Consider the following 18,880-nt stretch of genomic DNA (forward strand, 5'->3'; position numbering starts at 1 on the left):
TGTACAAATGTGATACTTTTTAACTCCGGGTAGGTTGATTATTCGCGTGTATTACAATTTGGGTCTAATTTCCATAATTTCGGCCCTTTAGTTCATTTTAACCAAACAGCAATTAATTTGGTTCAACACCAAAGTTGACATAATTATAAGTGATCCTTTAAAAACCCTGTACTGAAAGTGCAGTTACGTGCATTTATCCAGCAGGTGGAGCTCTTGTGTTACTTCCAAATGGGAGTTCCCTCACCGGACAACACTGACACAGACAGGTGACAGGATTAGTTAGGCATTGTGGTTAGATGAGGAGTAAACTCACCATCATGTCTGCATTAAAAAGGGCTCCTACAACGTTGTCAGACTTACAATGGACAATCATTATTATATTTGGAGTATTATAATAGACACAGCAGGATCAGAGTCTTTCCACACATTCTTCTTCCCTGTAACTCAGAAAAGGGAAGGATATAGGTGAAGTTCCCAACATGTTAAACTATTTTCTTCTTATTATTTTAAGAAAAAAAGACGTGAATAAATAATAAAAGTCCACAATGCAAAACTGCGTCAGGTGCAGCACTCCTGTGTTTTGTCTGTAAAGGCCCAGCTGCGGTCACATCTTCTATGTCCCAGCAGATGGCGCTCATCAGTCACCCGCTCAACGAGATCACCACGTGTGGAGAGTGTGAACTGGCCTGCTGGTGTAAAATGTCACCTGACGATCTCGCCACTCTTACACAAACTTCCACCCGGCTGGCTCCGGGAGCCTCACGGAATTGCGCGGAAAGTCAATGTTGCCTCTGTCTGGCCCTCCTTGTTGACGTTGGCAACCAGGTTGTTGCGGTAAACTGCCCAGACAGTGAGGCACTGAGCTGAGGCAGGTGGGGGACCCACACCGGAAGTGTTTTAAAAGCGGTTGGGACAGCAGCCACCTTGTTTGTCCTGAAGATCTTGTGGTCGGTGAGGTGCCGGCACGTGGAGCAAACATTCATGAATAGCAAAGCTGCTGCCTCAGGTTAGTTATTTTTTTTGGAGGGGGGGGGGGGATCTATGTTCAAACCATTTGGGGATTACACGCTATTATAAGTTATTAGAGTGTTAACCCTTTCGATCAATTTAAAAACAGTCCGACTGGATTCATGCCAACGAGTCAATGCTTTTTCTTCTTCTTCTTCTTTCCGTGTCATAAATCAACGGAGCATTTCTTGTCATGGTGCGTGGAAACCCCAAATCCAGCTGTCCCGTCCTGTCAGGGCCCACGCAGCCGACACCCCCGACCGGAGCTGCGACTGTGAAATTAGCTTAATCTCCGCACAGGAAACCCAGCAGGAGCAGCTGCTGGATTGGAAACCAACTGGTGATGCAGGAGAGAGGGACAGGAGCAAGAACGTCCGATTTGAAATGTGTACTGTCTGCCGAGTGGTGGGACTCTTGACCCTTGCATTCCTTTATTTTAGCGCCCCTGTAATGTTGAGAGCTATGCTTTTCTGATATATAACCGGGCTGGGTAACCCATATACATGATCTCATAATACCAGCAAGACAAAGTGTTTGAGAGATTGAACATGAGTTCCATTTCACCCCCAAAGAGGACCTAGACTTGGGTTTAGGTTAAACTACATTTTATGGATTAATAAGAGAGCTTAAAGCGGCTATAATTTGTATTTTCTTTAATAATGAATCAAATGACAATGTGAAAACAAAGCGAAAGGGGTCGCTCGTGTGATGAACCCACAGAGAATTATCACATGCTGCCTGAGTGGTATCAAGCTTCCCATCTAAGTATTGGCACGAAAAGCGTAAATAAGTTTCCCAAAATGTCAAACAATTGCAATCTTTAAAAAAAAAAATGATGAGATACCCTACATTGCTTAGAAGAAGACACAATGCCTCGGCCTCGATACGGTTCAATAAACCTTCCCGCTGTCTGAGAACTCCTCACAGAATAATGCACAGCCCTTTACATAATTCTGCCCAATAAAAGAAAAGGAACACATTCAGATTCAGTCAAAAAATGCAACACGGTTGGCTTTGAACCCCATCGATGTGAAGGTGAGGGTAAAGAAACACTTTGTGCTCTTTCGGTGGAAAAAACTGCTCCTAAACCTGAGACGCCCCGTCTTAAATAGGTGCTGCTCACATACCAAAATCTCATTCGTGTGGAGTTCAGATGGAACCTTTTCGTGTCCAGTGCAGGTTTTAAACATCACGCCTCAGAAACGAGAATCTCATGAATTGCTTTCCATGGAAATGAACAAATGTAACAAATATATTGACGCACAATATGAAGCTTTGGCCCAGATACCAGCGCTGTCTTTCAGAAATCAACTATTTCAAGTCATCAAATCTCTTCAAAGTCATGAAAGCGGGCTGCTGTTCTGCCCCGATCTGAGTAGTCATTAAAGTTTTTGTCCATATAACCAAACACTTGGGGGGAGGGGGGGGTTCCTCCTCTTCAAGGTCGGCTGAGTGTTGTGTAGATAGGCTGCTCCCAGCCAGAGGCAGGACTGTGTGGAGGCGGCGCCAAGGCCAAGCTGTTGATAAGCGGTGCGGAATAAGGCCTGCGAGAGGAGTGAAAGTACGGGTACTGATACAGACTGGCAGGGTACCCGGAGAAGGCGCTGTAGATGCTGGAGCTCTGGAGGTCGGTGTAGTCGGATTGGTTGGCGGAGGATGAGGAGGGGGAAGCGGAGGAGCCGAGGGATGGGTACTCGGGTTGTGGCGGCGGTGGCGGAGTGGTGGAGGAGGAGGAGCTGCTGTAGTGACCCGGGCTCATCTGCTCGGTTTTAATCTGAAGTTTTTGGCCGGACGAGGACGATGGCGGCGTCCCAGTGGAAGTCCCACTCTTGGGTGTCCAAGTGGGGATGCTGTGGGAGTGGGAATGGATGCCGGGCGGGATGAAGGAGCCCGGCGGAGGGTTGCCGTGTCCGTGGGCGCCGTCTGGTGGGGTCAGCAGAGCGGAGCCGTGGCTGTTGGGAGGGAGGTACTGGTCGAACTCGTGCACGTCGAATCCACCGATGGTGCTGATGACGTCGGTGCTGAGCTCCGACATGTCCACGTTGCTGAAGTCAATGTTCTGGCGGCCGGTGGGGGGGGCGGAGCCGGAGCTGCTGTCCACGGGCAGCAGCTCGAGCTGCTTGTTCCCCATGTGGAGGTCGGTTTTAGGGGTCGTGGGAGGTGTTGGAGGTCCATGAGATTGACCTGGAAACCACAACCAAAGAAAGCATCAATCAATATTTCCATACTGAAGCAATAAAAGTATTCAAAAAATGTAATAAGTGGCAACACATGCGCTTTAAAAAAAGGGTAGTCATCCAACCTGTCCTGTCTGGTTGGTAATGATGGTGCACTTCCCCCATGCCAGCCAGCCCGCCCCCCCCTGGTTCTGTTTTAAACAGGCCCCGCTGCTGCTGCTGCTGCTGCTGCTGCTGCTGGACCAGTCCGGGCTTACAGTCCCCCTGCCCGGGTTTGGGGGTCTTGCGTCTCCGAGGCTGGTACTTATAGTCCGGATAGTCTTTCTTGTGCTGCATCCTCAGCCTCTCGGCCTCCTCAACGAAGGGACGCTTCTCTGTTTCAGAGAGGAGTCTGAGGAAGAGAGTCATCGGATTATTAAACGGTCCTTTTAAACACCAGCAAGTGCAGAGGCCATATGCGATACAGCACACGTCCCCATGTGTTCCGTGCTCACTGTTGGATTCTCTTGAATACCAGACCGGAAATGAGAAATAAGAATCATTCTTATGACTTTGTGACATTTTGTGCACATGTACTCTTTACTCCACCGTCTAACAGATCGAGACTTAACACACAATATGATGAGCAAATAAAGTTTGATGGATTGTTACAGATCAAACAGATTATACAATTTGTTGGAATTAGTCTTATGCAACAACAGAAAAACGCTAAACATCAATGCACCAGTAATACTAATCCAAAAATAGGATATAGTACATCACATGGTCTTATTTCTGTATTATCAGTGCTGTTACTTTTGATACTTAAAGGGCACTTAGCTAATTATACTCAAGTTACTTCAGTAACGTTTTCAGTGCAAACTATGTTTTTTCATTTTTATTTTCGTTTAAAAAAAACACTCTGTATGGGTTCGAATTCTGCATCACTTTTTACAAGTATATTCTCATACTTTTTTTTTGTGCAAAATTTCGGCCAATTAGTGGGATCGTTTCAATGCTTAATATCTTCATAAACACAGTTAGATGCATGAAATACTAAGTGCTCTTCAGTTGAAGTTGAGACGGTGTAGATTCAGGACCCACCGCCACAGTTTGCCCAGCGTCTTGCTGAGCTCCGCGTTGTGCAGGTGAGGATACTGGTCCGCCAGCTTCCTCCGCGCCGCCTGCGCCCAAACCATGAACGCGTTCATCGGCCGTTTCACGCGGGGTTTGCTCTTCAGCCCTCTCTCCCCATGAGAGGGCACCGGTAAGAGCGACCAGTCGTAACCCTTCAGCACTTGCGACACGGCGTCGCGGATACAGAGGGGGAAGCGCTCAGCCTCCGCGCCGCTCTCCGTTTTGGGCGTAATCCCGGGCGGGCGCGCTGCCTCCCGCGCGTCGGACCCCGCAGGAGAGGTCGGCGACTCTGAATCCGCTTCATGCCGGGACACGGAGCTGTCGCTGCCTGCTGGACTGCAGGGATGGTCTGTGAAGGACCTGCTCTCTTCCGTCATTATTGGCGGGTAAAACGTTGCTTGGTGGTTCGATTCCCGAGGAACTCTCCAAGTGCGTATATGCGCACGGCTCCGCAGGAAGACTGTTTCACCCCGAAATCACGATATATCCCAAATCTCTCGTCTTGAACCATTCCCCTCTGCGTCCTCTGCCACAGCCGGGCACAGTTTGACCAGTCTCCCTTTCCCTTTAGTACTTTCTTTTCTAGCCCACGTGCATCTCTCCACCCCTCGTGTCTCATTGGCTTTTGCAAAAGTTTACAACCACAGTTCCTCCTAGTTTGCCATAACGGAGCAGGAGGAGGCAGATTTAGTTGAGAGTCGATATTCAATTGAAAATTTAAAACAAAATTGCATGGTGGTTCGGATTAGACCTGGGTTATGTGTTCTCCGTGCACGTTCAGAGATAGAAAATGTGTATTTTGCTTAAGTATTTCAATTTGATGTTATTTTATGATAAACACTGATAGGCCTACCTCACTACACGTAAGAGACAAATACTATACATGATTATTCTAAATATACGTAGGCCTATATCGTTAGTATATATTTATTTCTTTATTTGTTGTATTTATTATATACAAAAGATGATCTAATTGACACTGCAACAGCATACATAAGTAGGCTACATTAAATTAGCTCCATCTTGAGCAAGTCTAACATTAAAATCCTGTCAATGCCTATTATTATTATCATTATATTATTTATTTATATTGTTACAACAGACCCCGAAAGTAAGAGTTTTTCAATAATCCCATTTGTCTTCATTCTTCATCTCATTTATTCAAATAAATTTAAATTTAAATTTAAATTAATAATAATAATAATTATAATTATAACGCACTTCCGCGTTGTGGTACACACGTGACCGTGGAGCCCCGCAAACATGGCGGCCACCGGTGGCACTTGCGAGAGCTCCGTGAGGAAGAGACGTGTTGACGGCAGAAAGACGGAGTCAAAGTCTGCCGACAGCAGCGAGGAGCATGGAGCGGACAGCAGCGAGGACACGGAGGAAGAAAAGGGACCCCGGTCGTTACAGACTGGGACTTTCTGGCTCACTCGTATCGTGCTGCTGCGCTCCGTCGCCTTTATTTACCGTAAGCACGTCAACGTTTAACGTTACTGGTGGGGCGCTCATTGGCAGTGGGTCATTTCAGCTAAAGTCCACCAGAGATTCGGAGTCGTTGTTTTAGTTATAGCTAGCTCGTTAACAAGTTAGCTCTTTGCTCGTATTCTCCTTTTAGAAATGGTGGCTTATCTTCATTTGAAGCTGTCACCTGTCCGTTCTGCAATGTTAAAAGTGCACCATTCGGTCTGTAGCACCAGTGTTAATTACCAGTGGTCATGTAGTGATGGAAGTGTTGCTTTTCATGACCAATTAAATAGACTTTTAACATTTTTATTTAGGTGAAGTAGTTAAACCCCAGTGCAGAAGTCCTGCATTCACATTAAATAGTCTAAGGATGTTAGCATTCCTCCACCTCGTTTGGGGTGTTCCTGTGCTCCCTGGCCTGCTGGAAGATGCAAATCCCTCCACGGTTTCCAAGGTTTGTCCTGCAGTCTCCTCCCAATCAATAATGCCCGGGGGCCCCTGAACGATATGCCACCTGGGGTCTTACGTTTGTGGGCAAACCACCTCAACGCTCGGTGCAAATGAACTTCCTGTTCTGGAATCCCAGCAGCCCCCTGTTTCCATGACCGAGACAGACGAGTTATGTTTTGCATGGATAAACCCCCACCCCCCTGTCTCCTCTCTTCTCTGCAGTGGTGGCGTTCAGCGTCGCGTACAACCAGAACAAGCAGCTGATAGGCGAGCGCGGCCTAATGCCCTGCAAGAGCTACCTGAACAGCGTGAAGCGCTACGTGGGAGGAAGGATAGGCCCGGCCGCCTTCGCCTACACGCCCTCCGTCCTCTGGCTCTTAGACTGGAGCGACATGGATGCCAACCTGGATGGCATCGCCCTGGGGGGGATGGCGCTGTCTGCGTTCGTCCTCGTGACGGGAATGGCCAATATGGTGGTCATGGTCACGCTGTGGGTGCTTTACCACTCCCTGGTCAGCGTGGGACAGCTGTGGTGAGTCTGGGACGTCCACAACTGGGATTATATGTGGATGACAAACTGTGGATCAAGAACTCTATGTATACAATTTTGCAAAATAAAATGGCCAGATTCAGCTTTTAAAAACCTATTTAAAGTCTTTAAATGTTGCACATAAATTATTTTTTTCTTTTGTTGCATGGAGTGCATCAAAGTGTTCATTTATGCCAGACACACCCTTTAGTCAGTCTCCTGCCCACGTTGAACATACTAGAAAAGATGAACACGCAAAGTTGCTTTAATTTCCATGAATAAATGAGAATATTCTTGGGAGGATTGGTTCACCATAATAACTTTATTAGGTTATAAAATGCCAGATTATTATTTATTTAATATTGCCGTGTCCTTTTGTTTTCTTCTCTTTCTAGGTACTCCTTCGGTAAGTGAACAACACGGTCGACACCAAGTGCCTCAAAGCTTTCAACCGTAACACAAAATACAGGACCGCTTCCTTCCTCCACATTAAATATAAGTCGTGAAAGCATTTACGTGAGACACTCAGGTTTCGATACAATTTGAGTGTGTTTACAGAAACCTATATATGTATAAAACAAATCTATCCTCTTATTTAATTCAAGTAGGATTGTATGATTTTTATTGGGAATTAACCTCAAAGATTAAAAATAAAAAAGGCACAATCACAGCATGAATCTGCTTTATACTTCTGCTTCTGACACTCAGCTTTCTCATGACTGTTCCCCAAATAGTTCACTGACAGTTCTTTGGTTAAAACGCAGTCGCTGACAGAATGCTGCTCTACTGATGTGCAGGCCAGTGCCTATTTACACAGTGAACCCAATAAACTCTCATGAACGCAATAATAAAGAGAGGGGGGGCCCAGATAAGTGGCGAGGTCAGTGGCGGCTCTGTGATTGGTTAATGACACTTTGTAGTCAGAGACGCCGGGCCGATGTCTGTGGTTGGGGATTGTGGCTTCTGTTTCTCTTTTTTTTAAACTTCACTGTCTTCCACCCTCACTCCCGGTTTTCTTTTGGACCTATTATCACCCTGTAGCTGACAGTGCAGCTTTAAGTCTGCAGACTTAAAGCTCCAACAATTGTTTCCAAGTCTCGACTAAAAACCAGAGGACATGTTTGTTTTGCTGTTAGGGACATTAGTCTCTGGAATAGCACGCTTGACAGAAATTGTGCAAGTTAAATAATCTTTACACGAGGTACCCATAATGTCTTCTGGGGCCTTTGACCGTATAACATGCTCGTCATCAGCAGATGAAGTTTGCTCGGTTGTAATCGAACTGCAGATTTCAAACTTTCCATTCTGCTCCTCACTTCCAGTGTGACTTCCTGCCAAGCTAGCAGCATGGCTGTGGGAATGGCAACGTTGCTCCATTGGTCCAACACTTTTGGACCAGGCGGAAATATTTATCCACATTATCCAACGGACATGAGCATTTAGATCGAGGCAACAATGTTAACATACGCTGGTGCCACGTTTGTAATGATTAACAGTTTTAAGCAGCTCCAAGCAAAGTATGCTGTGTAAATAAAAAGCCCCGTCCACCACTGTTTACCTTAGAATCAACCTGTTTACTTCCAGTATATCGTATTCTGCTTTGAGTTATGAACAACTCGTAGCCAAAAAAAAAAAAGCATTTTCTGTGGTTTAGCTTGAGTGTTCGGTGTGCCGCTAATGGCATGAAGCATCATTTACTCTGTGACAGATTGTCCCTTAGTCGAGAGGAACTTTTACAAATGATGCTCTGATTATTTGTGCAGGCTGGGAGAGCCAGCTGTTGGAGACGGGATTTCTGGCCATTTTCCTGTGTCCGGTGTGGACTCTGTCCCAGGTCCCCCGCCGCTGCCCCCCCTCCCTCATCTGCATCTGGACCTTCAGATGGCTCATCGTTCGCATCATGCTGGGAGCTGTGAGTAAAGCCCTTTACAGTTACGTACACAGGTACGCTGCATCTCTCTGACTGGAACAAGACACTGATTTGATGCAATGATATCATTTTTGGGTGATTTTTTTTTTTTTTTTTTGCGTAGAACTTCTCAAAGCAGCCGTTTAACTTGTCAAACACAACAACTCAAAATTGATTGGAGTTGACTCAGAACATGTCTTATTCCTAAAACCCATTCACTGCCACCAGCACCTCGACTGACACGCTTCCTGTGGGGAGACCCTGCACAGACATTAATAATAGTCCAGTCTAAACAGAAAGGCATGTACTTTACACACACACACACACACACACACACACACACACACACACACACAAACACATACCTGAATACATCCAGCAAGCCAACACGGAGCAATAAATCCAGTTTGCAGCAGTTTAATTCCCTTGGGCATTTCAGTGTTTGTCCTCCTGACTTCAGATCGTTTCTGTTGGAGCAGTGCTTTGCTACAAAACACTGCCAGTATTTAGAAATCCAACCCAAATATATGGTCGGCTAAACAACATGTCTGGTTGTTTGACAGTCTCCATGGTGAATTTTAGACCACCGACTCGGTTTGATCTGCCAATCACTGCAGTCGCCACAAATCCAGCAGGGTTTTTCCGACAAGGACCACGAGGAGGAGAGCTGAAAACACGAGCGGAACCACCTCAGCCCTGTTTGACTGGAGAGACCAGTCAGCAAGATGCAAAGTCAGTGAGAGTTTAGTTGTAAAGTTAGAAAGCCCCCATAGCCACCTCGTCTGTGGTATGCTGGACTGCATTTATGTTATAAAGGTGATGAACTGAAAGAGTTCTTGGCCCATAACGTAATACTTTTCTTCCCAGAAATATTCAGCAGATTTTGGAACGGAACTTTACACGTATACATATTAACGTATGTTTCTGTTTATATATATATATATATATATATATATATATATATATATATATATATATATATATATATATATATATATATATATATATATATATATATATATATATATATTTACCTACCTCACTTGTTTTGGAAGTCGAATCACTTCTCACCGTGACTTATTGTTATGTCATGCTGACAGAATGTGTCATGGCCTCTTTCAGTGATGAACATTGCGAATTTACCTTTTCTTTTTCTTTTTTTCTTCTAGCAACCGGTTTGTAGATATTTTATCAGTATCAAATTAGTGTGGACAAGTATTTGTTACTCCCTTAATATAAATCTCAGCGGTTTTCCTGGAAATTTGCTAAATCGCCGTCAGTAATCCTTTTCCCCAGAGCTCTGGGCTCTGTTCGTGTCGGAGGTCTGTCGGCTTGTAATTGTTGACATTTCAGGGTCTCATGACTGAATTGGATCATCAGCTGCAGTCAACAGCCAAGCTTGTAATCAGGGTGAAATGTTTTTTGTAAATCTGGTTAGAGGAGTTCGCGGATGATTTATTCTGCATTCCGTCGGCTGATGTGTCAATATTGACGATCTCGTGTCCTGGATAGCTTTATTTAGTTCAGTTGGTGAAAAACAGGCTGGGAGACGAGGACACATTCAGTGTTTCCCAATAAATGATGTGATAATAAGGGGGGTAATTACCTGCGTCATCTACCTCAGTTAGTGATTTCATTCAAGTCTCCAAAATGAAGACAATCCTGGAGCTGCAGAAGCATTTCTCTTCAGATTTTTAGAAGGAGTGTTCAGATCCCAACACCCTGTATAGTATTTCGTACTTCTACCTCTATGTCAGTGGGACAGAGTACTCCTGAGTGCTGAAGGCCAGAGCACCTCATGATGTGTTCAGACAGCAAGCTGATTCAATTTGTTCTTGCAGATTTGGTCTTTAAGGCAGACTGTCCACTTTGTAGCGTGCAGGTGATCAGAGTGTCAGAATAGTCTTCCCTCAACGACAAAGAAAAGATTCTTTCCTATGTGACCGCAGGATTATCCCTTCTCACTGATAAGAGCTGCTAGATTTATGGCACTTATTGTCATTAAATTGTTTCAGTGACGTGAGACAACGTTTTGGCTCTATATTTGATCGTCTAGAACTCCGAGGAAGAACGCATGGAGAGAACAGCCGTTGGTGGAGAAGTGAGAACGAGCAGACGTCTTTCATTTGCAGAATCCCATTGTCGGCTATTAGATTGTATTTCATTTCTAAATGCAAGAATGTTGACTGGAAAATTGTTGACGTTGCGCATGATTAGGTCCTGACCTTCGTGAACCATAAACTGTTTGTATGTCTTCTGTTTTCTTCAGGGTCTCATCAAAATCCGAGGCGACAAATGCTGGAGAGACCTGACCTGCATGGACTACCACTACGAGGTGCGTGCACTGTTTCATGCCATCCAGTTAGCCAGCCAAATGCAGCACGTGAAGCAGATGACCGTTCTCGAACTGCAGAGTAATCATTCTCCTTTTCTTTGAGTTCATCACTGCAAGTGACACCTTTCACAATAGACTTTGTCATCTGGCCAAATATTGACGTAAGAGTATTGATTAGAGCTGCGCTAAGATGTCCTTAGTCCAACGAAGCTTTAACATTTCCTGAGCAGGGTGGTGATCGTAAGAGCAGCTGAACTTTACTGAAGGTAGAATATCACGGCTGCTTGTTGACTTTTGGGAAATGCAGTGCAGTAAATACCAAAGATTCAGAAATAACTTGGAAGATGACTCTCTAAATTTCCCAAAAGCCCTGTTTTCATTGACGATCAGAACGTCTTAAGACTGATCCAGCTATTCAAAACACATCGTGCCACAGCTGAGTCTCCTCAGTCAGACTAACCACACCAGGGCAACGCATTACAGTCACCACGCTGTCGTGGGTTTCAATAAAACGGCCTCGTATGCGGACCGCGAGGTTGTGCAAATCCCACTGTGACCGAAGCCGCAGAGGCAGGCAGGAATACGCTGTCTACGCTCTACAATGTAGATACTCGCACAGTCTGAAATGCTATGGGCCTGGAGGATGGACTGCAATACAATAGCTCCTGTGGGTCTGGATATCTGGTGCCGCTGGAGATTATGGAAACTTGGATTACTTAAAGAAGGGAATCGGGAAAGACATGCCTCCGATATGAACTGTTGCAGTCAGGGTTTCACCCCCCCCCCCCCCCCCTCCAATTGAAACAGTTTTAGCGTTGCTAATTCCATGGAAATCACTAAATGATTGTCAACCCCGGGGGGTTTGTAAAGTGAAATATGTGGTGGGATATTTTATCCTCTGCTCTAATTCATGATCTCTGTTTCTTGTACTGGACTTGTACGGACTGAACAGGCAAATTCATTCTTTGGTTGCTCTGTGTATATGCAGATTCACCACTGTGCATTGTGTAGATTATGATCGTGAGTCACAAAGCAATCCATCCAGTTGTTGTTGAGAGATGTCTATCAAAAAGAAACGCCTCCTGGTGGTGCTGGAGGAAGAGTCGGGATCATCAAAGTCAGGAACATTCATTGTAAGGGGGGCGTAAGTGATGCCAACCCATGTAATAGATGTTGAGATATTTCAGAGGGTCACCAAAGTCGTGACAATTTATCCTCTAGCGTTTCATTAACTTTAATATCTGTCGCAAATTTCACGCATCCTGTACTCGTCGAGACATTAAAACAGAAAAATGTCAACCTCATGCTGTCGCTAGAAAATAAAGTGATCACCGAAGTCAGTGGGGTTCATCCTCTGGGGACCATGAATTCCTGAGGACATTAAAAGTCTAAATGACTGTAACTCTCAAAAGGCACTGTAATTATGCGGTGGTGAAGGAATCTCTGGGGCACATCGAGTCTTTCAGTGAAGGTTTACTCAATAAAACGTCACTGATGCAGTCATTCCAAATTCCAATGGCTAAAAGGAACCAAAGACCTCATGGTGTTGTCTATGATGTTCATGTTTAAAATGGAGCAGCAGTGGTTAGTGGTCAGCATGTGTACTTGGTGTAATATAATGAGGAGAATCATGTGTAACATCAAAACGTAAGCTGGATATTTTCACATGTAAATCAGTATAGTGTGGCTTTCAATGTACTCTACTGTGGTGTGTGTGTGTGTGCCCTTTACGCTTTAAATCAATTCATTTTTCGTGCTGTGCTTTAATGTGTCCTTGTGCACGTCTGTTCTACTTGTAATCCAGCTGTACAGCAGTAGGTGTCTACAGGGTTTTCCCTTTATTACACATTCAGCAGATTAGCATGTCCACTTTACATTTCAACATTTACCCTCATCCTCGAATTCCCGTGCGTGGCCACGTTTACTTCCAACAGCTACATAACGTGGCTTCAGCTCAACTACGATTCTTTTTAACTGCACGCTGACAGGTGTTTAAAATGCAAAGAGATGTTGTGCGTTTAGAAGATGTTGTCGCCTGACAAATCGTATTTCATGATGGACCTTATTCCATGCCGGGTCAGTTTCTCCGACCTCAACTGTCAACGGCATTGGGGGCAATGCAGATTTACAGGCGCACACACACACACACATATATACGGAGAGCCGGAAGCCTCTGGCGCCAGGTGAGGCGGTATTAACCCCCTTCTGACACACTGCTCTCTTTCAGACCCCCTCCTGCGTTGGGTGTGTTTCGGCTCAGGCGGCGTTTTGTTTGCTTGGGTTTGTTTGTTGTAGCGCAGCGAGCTCGCGGGCCAGGTGGGGGTTGTTTGGTTGCAGGCTCCTTGCCCTCCCCCCCCCCCCCCCCCCCCGCCTCGCCATTTCTTTTTCTTCCATTCCATAAAAAACAATTAGAGTACAGACGAGTGTGCCAGTGTCTTGTTTTCTTTTCCACACCAGCTATTTCTGTGCCGTATTTATTTTTCAACACCTCACCGGACACTATTTGCATGTCCAGCTATTACACGGTTTGCGTGCGACCACCTCTCACACACACACACACACACACACGTAATCATACGTACACTGCACAGCTCTGTGCGAGGCTTTTTGTATGTGTGTCTGTGTGTGTGTAGGTGAGGTTGCCTTCATTTACATAAAGTTCCACCTACATTTAGACATGGAAATGTTTCCTCTCTCCATCCTGGGCTCAGGCATGATTTTATCGCCAAAGTAAAGCTGAGAAAACGTGCATTTTTAAGCAGAAGAAGAAGTCCACGTTTAATAAAATGTTTGGAACAGGTTTTATGCATATATGCATGGAACTAAAACCCACGGATTGAAGGACATAATATTAACAAACCCCTCATTTTCTGACACTTGCTGCTACAAAGTGCCATCTCTGGCACCAGCAGAAGCTTAAAGATAGTCTGGGTTTTGCATTTCTCTCCTCCTTGTTCATTCTCTTTCCCTCCGTCTCCCAGACCCAGCCAGTTCCCAACCCCATGTCCTACTACCTGCATCGCTCCCCGTGGTGGTTTCACCGTTTCGAGACGCTGTCCAACCACCTCATCGAGATCATCTTCCCGCTCTTCACCTTCTTGGGCAGGCGGATGCGCTTGTTCAACGGAGCGGTCCAGATCCTGTTCCAGGTAACTCGCACTTTTCACCCATTCACACAGCCCATTCAGAAAGCCTGCGTTTCTACAGAGCCAGACATTGGATTGAGAGTTTTACTCCTCTGCCTTTAGGACCAGTCATAGCATTACATGTTAATACATTAAACATGTTTACTGGCTGATTAAAAGAGATGTTTTATTACATTTAACCATTTTTAAAATTGAATTACGTGTCGCTGTGCACTCACATTTAACGTGCGCATCATGTGCAGTGGGTGTCAGAGCTCATGTTGCTGTAGTTGATTTTGCATGGCTCAAAATCAGTCGGTACCTGACTTGCCTCATACTGCTGAAGTGATGCAATGTAATGAAGCCAGAGTTATTTTGTTGTGATGTTTTCTGTACCACCTGTGTGTCTTTCCACTCGGCCTTGTCTCTTGTGCTACAGGTGGTTCTGATCGTGAGTGGGAACCTGAGTTTCCTGAACTGGCTGACCATTGTTCCCAGTCTGGCCTGTTTTGATGACGCATCGCTGGGCTTCTTGTTTCACGCTCGAGGTGGAGCCAAGAGGGCAGTGCTCGAGATGCAGAACGAGGCTTCAGCTGGACGCGCCGCCAAACCCACGAAAGGTACTCGCGAAACAACCTGAGGCCAAAAGTAAGGAGACGACTCCTCGAAATAACGCACGTCTGTCCTGGCTTTAGGACTCCGAGATGGTATTAGTGTGAGAGTAATTCACAAAGCAAAGAGGCCATTTAAAGGGATTGTTCAGCTTGTTTTGAAGTGGGATTGTATCTGAGCAATGTGCTGTTCCAAGCAAACCATATTTCAGCCACCTAAAAAAAACCTGTTGAAGTGTACGCTGTATTTAGAATCACTGCTTTACCATCAGACGGCCCTTTGCTCTGTTCAAAGCCACCGGACTCCTTTGACAAAAACAGAATTTTTGCCTCGAACGGTGAGTTCGTGTTATTGTTTGACTTTGGTGTTTTAAAGGGTCAGTTCAGATTCACCAAAGTCCCAAAATAACACGACATAACTCACCGATCGAGGCAGCGGTAGACCAGCAACTTCCATGTTCTGTGAGGTAAAAATGACTGTTTCTGTTAAAGGAGCCTGGTGGCTTTTGAAGAGAGCACAGACGATGTTTTAATCGTTTGACCATTTTGCGAAAGGTTTCAGTGTGATTATGCTGATGTCTTTTAACACGCGTGGCATAAGCAGGCAAGACACAGGTGGGAAGGAACTCGTGGACTCAGCCAGCGTTTATCAATGCCAGCCGTCCCGTGATCCAACAGCTCACACCTCTTCCACCGAGGAAGTGTTGAAGTCATCACTTATACATGTACGCACAGACTTACACGCTTAGGAGCACTAATTCTGTTCACATGCACACAAACCAGCCAGACACTGACACACATATGTCGCCTTGATGTAAGCCGTAATTGCTGTTTTCCCCCCCGAGCCCCTCGGTCTCATGTTGAAATGGTGGACTGGAAACGTGAGATGCAATATTTCTCTAACAGTCAACAAAATGCTGTCGTACCTTCTTCAGGCAAAACAAGACCTGCAATTGTGTTCAATTTGTCTAAGAGCAGTGTCTAGACAGAGTGTGATGACTAATGTTGCAGTTCTTCCATTGATTCATGCTGTTCCACTCTTTGTATTTGTGTGTACGTACATAATGCATTGCAGGTATGTTGATACGCCGGGTGGTGAACATCTCTTTGGGCGTTCTGATTGGCTGCCTGAGCATTCCGGTGGTGATGAACCTGTTGAGCTCCAGGCAGGTGATGAACACGTCCTTCGACCCGCTGCGCATCGTCAACACCTACGGGGCCTTTGGCAGGTACGGGACGCTCGGCTTCACGCTCGGTATCTGTGGATCGGCTTGAAATGAATGTTCTACATTATTTTTCTGGATTAGCGAGATTATTATCTCATTATTCTAAGAGAGGTTTTCATGGAAGAACCCCTCCCCACCCAACGCTAAGAACAATTAGCGTTTGATGCAACAAGCTGCAGCCCTGAGGATGGAGATCGGACCATTATGCCACATTCCTGCTGCCGTTACACACGTCCTTTTACACATGATTTGAAAATGCGTGCACGTAAAGGCATCTGCACTTTTAAATGCTGTCCTCCATGTCTGCAGTCTTGCATACGTACACATCCGCTCTGCAGCCTTCTACCCTCTTCCCCTCGCTTTATGAAGCGTTTCGTGTTGTTTTACGAATCGGCGTACGAACTTTAACCCAATTCCTCCCCAAACCTCTGTCCAGCATCACCAAGGAGCGGACCGAGGTGATTTTCCAGGGCACTCTGAGCCGGGACCCCAAGGACCCTGAGGCGCTGTGGGAGGAGTACCAGTTCCTGTGTAAGCCGGGGGACGTTTACCGGCGGCCGTGCGTCATATCGCCGTACCACTACCGGCTGGACTGGCTCATGTGGTTTGCTGCCTTCCAGGTGAGACACTGCGGAAGTCAAAAGCACTTGGCTGTGTTTTTGTATGTGGATATAGGATTTGGCTGATATTAGTGCCAAAACTGATGCCATTAGTCAGTGCCTTTTTAGGTGTAAGATTTCCATTTCAAAAATCACCCTGTTGCCTCTGATAATATGAAGTTAACTCGGAAAAAACACAAATAGAGGAATGAGTTTAGCTGGTCTATCGTCCTATGTAGCATTAAGCGTGTCAAGCCACTAGGGGGCAGTAGTGTCACGTACTAAAAATAAGGAGACTTTTGGTATCGTCAGTCTGTTTCTCATCTTCTGTCAGTCTTATTCTTCATTATTTATCCTCAGAGACTCTTACCACACCCTCCGTCTCTCCCTGCCTCCTTAAATCCACATCTTTCACACCCTGTGTCTCCTTCTCTGTGGCTCACTTCCTATTCCTTTCCTTCAACACCTCGTCTCCGTGTTTCCGTGCAGACCTACGAGCAGAGTGAGTGGGTGATCCACATGGCGGGACGTCTGCTGTCCAACGACAGCGCGGTCCTCTCGCTGCTCGACCGCAACCCCTTCCAAGGCAGAGACACTCCCAGGTAAAGCCAGAGCGCGCAGTCGCAGGGAAAAGACCTTTCTGCAGAGCACGAAGCACTTCATGTCCACATCAACCTCACCTCAGCAAACATTTGTCCTATTTATGACCAAGCTCTGGTTTGCTACCTGTTGTTAAATGTTGGCAGCAATCAAATGACAAACCCATACTGGTCGAGTTATTCTCTGTGCTATAGCGCCCTCTGGTGAAGCAATGAGCACATGGTCCTTCTTTTGCTCAAATACAAAAACTGAAATATGAAATATGTAGCTGAATTAGTTAGGACAATATACTGTCTACCTATGGTTACAAATATTAATAATAGTGGCATCATTTGTCCTGAGGGAGAAAAACAACTGGCTTCAATGAGACCAGATGATGATGGTTGCAATGCCTTTTTGTTTCATGGGACGACCCTCCTTACCGTCTCCTCCTCCTCCTCCTCCTCCTCCTCAGGTGGGTTCGAGGGGAACATTTCAGGTACAAGTTCAGCCAGCCGGGCAGCACCAGCGCGGCTGAGGGGAAGTGGTGGCTGAGAAAACACATCGGCGCCTACTTCCCTCCCGTGGACCTGGAAGGACTGAGAGGCTACTTCCAGTCCCGGAGCTGGCCCCACCCGCACGTAGCGCCAGGCAGGAGCTCGAGCCAGGACGCCTGACTACAGCATCAAGGGGGGGGGGGTTTAAAGGAATGAATCCATGAATCACAAATAAATGACTGCCCCGTGTATCTCACAAAAACAATGTGAGTATTGAATGTGACTTGACTAACGCAGTGGAGGAATACTCTTTTGATGGAACTCTCCAGATGTCTTTTTTCACCTGACGACCAGGTGCACTCAGTGTGTTCCGCCTTTTCCGCACCTGTCCGTCATCAGCCCCGCTGTGTTCATACACTGGCCTCTCTTCACACATTGTCCGTTGTGCCGCTGCAGCATCCTGCCTCTACTCTTGTGTGCCTGCCTTTTCATGATTCCTTCCCTCTTCTGTTTTCTCGCAACTCAAACTGGATCATAAAGGGATCATTTAAATCAAAGGTGAAACTGACTTCACAGGTAGACACTAGTATACTCAAATGCAAAAAAAAAATAATAATTCCATGTCTTTGAGGTTTTTGATGCCTGACAGGCTGTTGACATCCAGATATTTATCAATTGTCTCTGAAATGGCTTTACAGAGGGAATTTGTCTCATCAGCACAATTTATACCAACCAATCTCTAATCACCACCACAAGTGATGGTATTTAGATGAAATATAATCAGTCCGAGGCAGATGTGTCTGGAATCAGGAGTATATTTGACAATAAAGCTCATTTAAATGAGAAGGTTTGAGTAGATTATGAAGAAAAAACAATCTGAAATTAAAAATAAAAGGAAAAGAATGTGTTTTCATGAACATGGAGTCCTAGTGACGGCAGGAGGACACTGGATGGTGCCGTTCTCCAGCTCATTCACGCATTCATCACTGGTCCTCAAAGTTAACCGACCTGCACCGGTGTTGTGTACGTCCCTTCTGTCCGTTAGGCCAATAACATCGTTTTCCCAGCAAAACCACATATCTTTGTCCCTGACAACAAATGGCCCAAATAATAATGTGCCTGCAAATAAACCGAAACATATTTTGAATATTTGTCTTCCTAATTTAACCCTCCTCTGACTCGTGTGTGTCTGACTTGATATTGTTGCTCGACCAATGGGTGCTTGCTGGCTTAAAGGAGCCACGTGTAA

General features: G+C 45.6%; 2 protein-coding genes across 2 annotated transcripts; one reads left to right on the top strand and one right to left on the bottom strand.

Annotated features, from left to right (window-relative positions):
- Positions 1–1,770: 1,770 nt before the first annotated feature.
- sox8a (SRY-box transcription factor 8a) lies at positions 1,771–4,831 on the bottom strand. The gene is made up of 3 exons (XM_079293210.1): positions 4,269–4,831; positions 3,311–3,576; positions 1,771–3,192 (listed from the first exon to the last, which is right to left on the bottom strand). The coding sequence occupies exons 1-3, from the start codon at positions 4,676–4,678 to the stop codon at positions 2,447–2,449; spliced, it is 1,422 nt and encodes a 473-aa protein (XP_079149336.1). The 5' UTR covers positions 4,679–4,831; the 3' UTR covers positions 1,771–2,446.
- A 731-nt stretch (positions 4,832–5,562) lies between these two features.
- On the top strand, positions 5,563–18,746 carry lmf1 (lipase maturation factor 1). The gene is made up of 11 exons (XM_079292738.1): positions 5,563–5,775; positions 6,444–6,753; positions 7,146–7,156; positions 8,514–8,662; positions 10,929–10,994; positions 13,976–14,143; positions 14,559–14,739; positions 15,806–15,959; positions 16,393–16,576; positions 17,045–17,157; positions 17,610–18,746. Exons 1-11 carry the CDS (start codon positions 5,565–5,567, stop codon positions 17,809–17,811), a joined length of 1,749 nt encoding a protein of 582 aa, XP_079148864.1. The 5' UTR covers positions 5,563–5,564; the 3' UTR covers positions 17,812–18,746.
- The last annotated feature ends 134 nt before the right edge of the window (positions 18,747–18,880 follow it).

This window comes from Melanostigma gelatinosum (genome assembly GCF_949748355.1).
Source record: "Melanostigma gelatinosum genome assembly, chromosome: 21".
NCBI lineage: Eukaryota > Metazoa > Chordata > Actinopteri > Perciformes > Zoarcidae > Melanostigma > Melanostigma gelatinosum.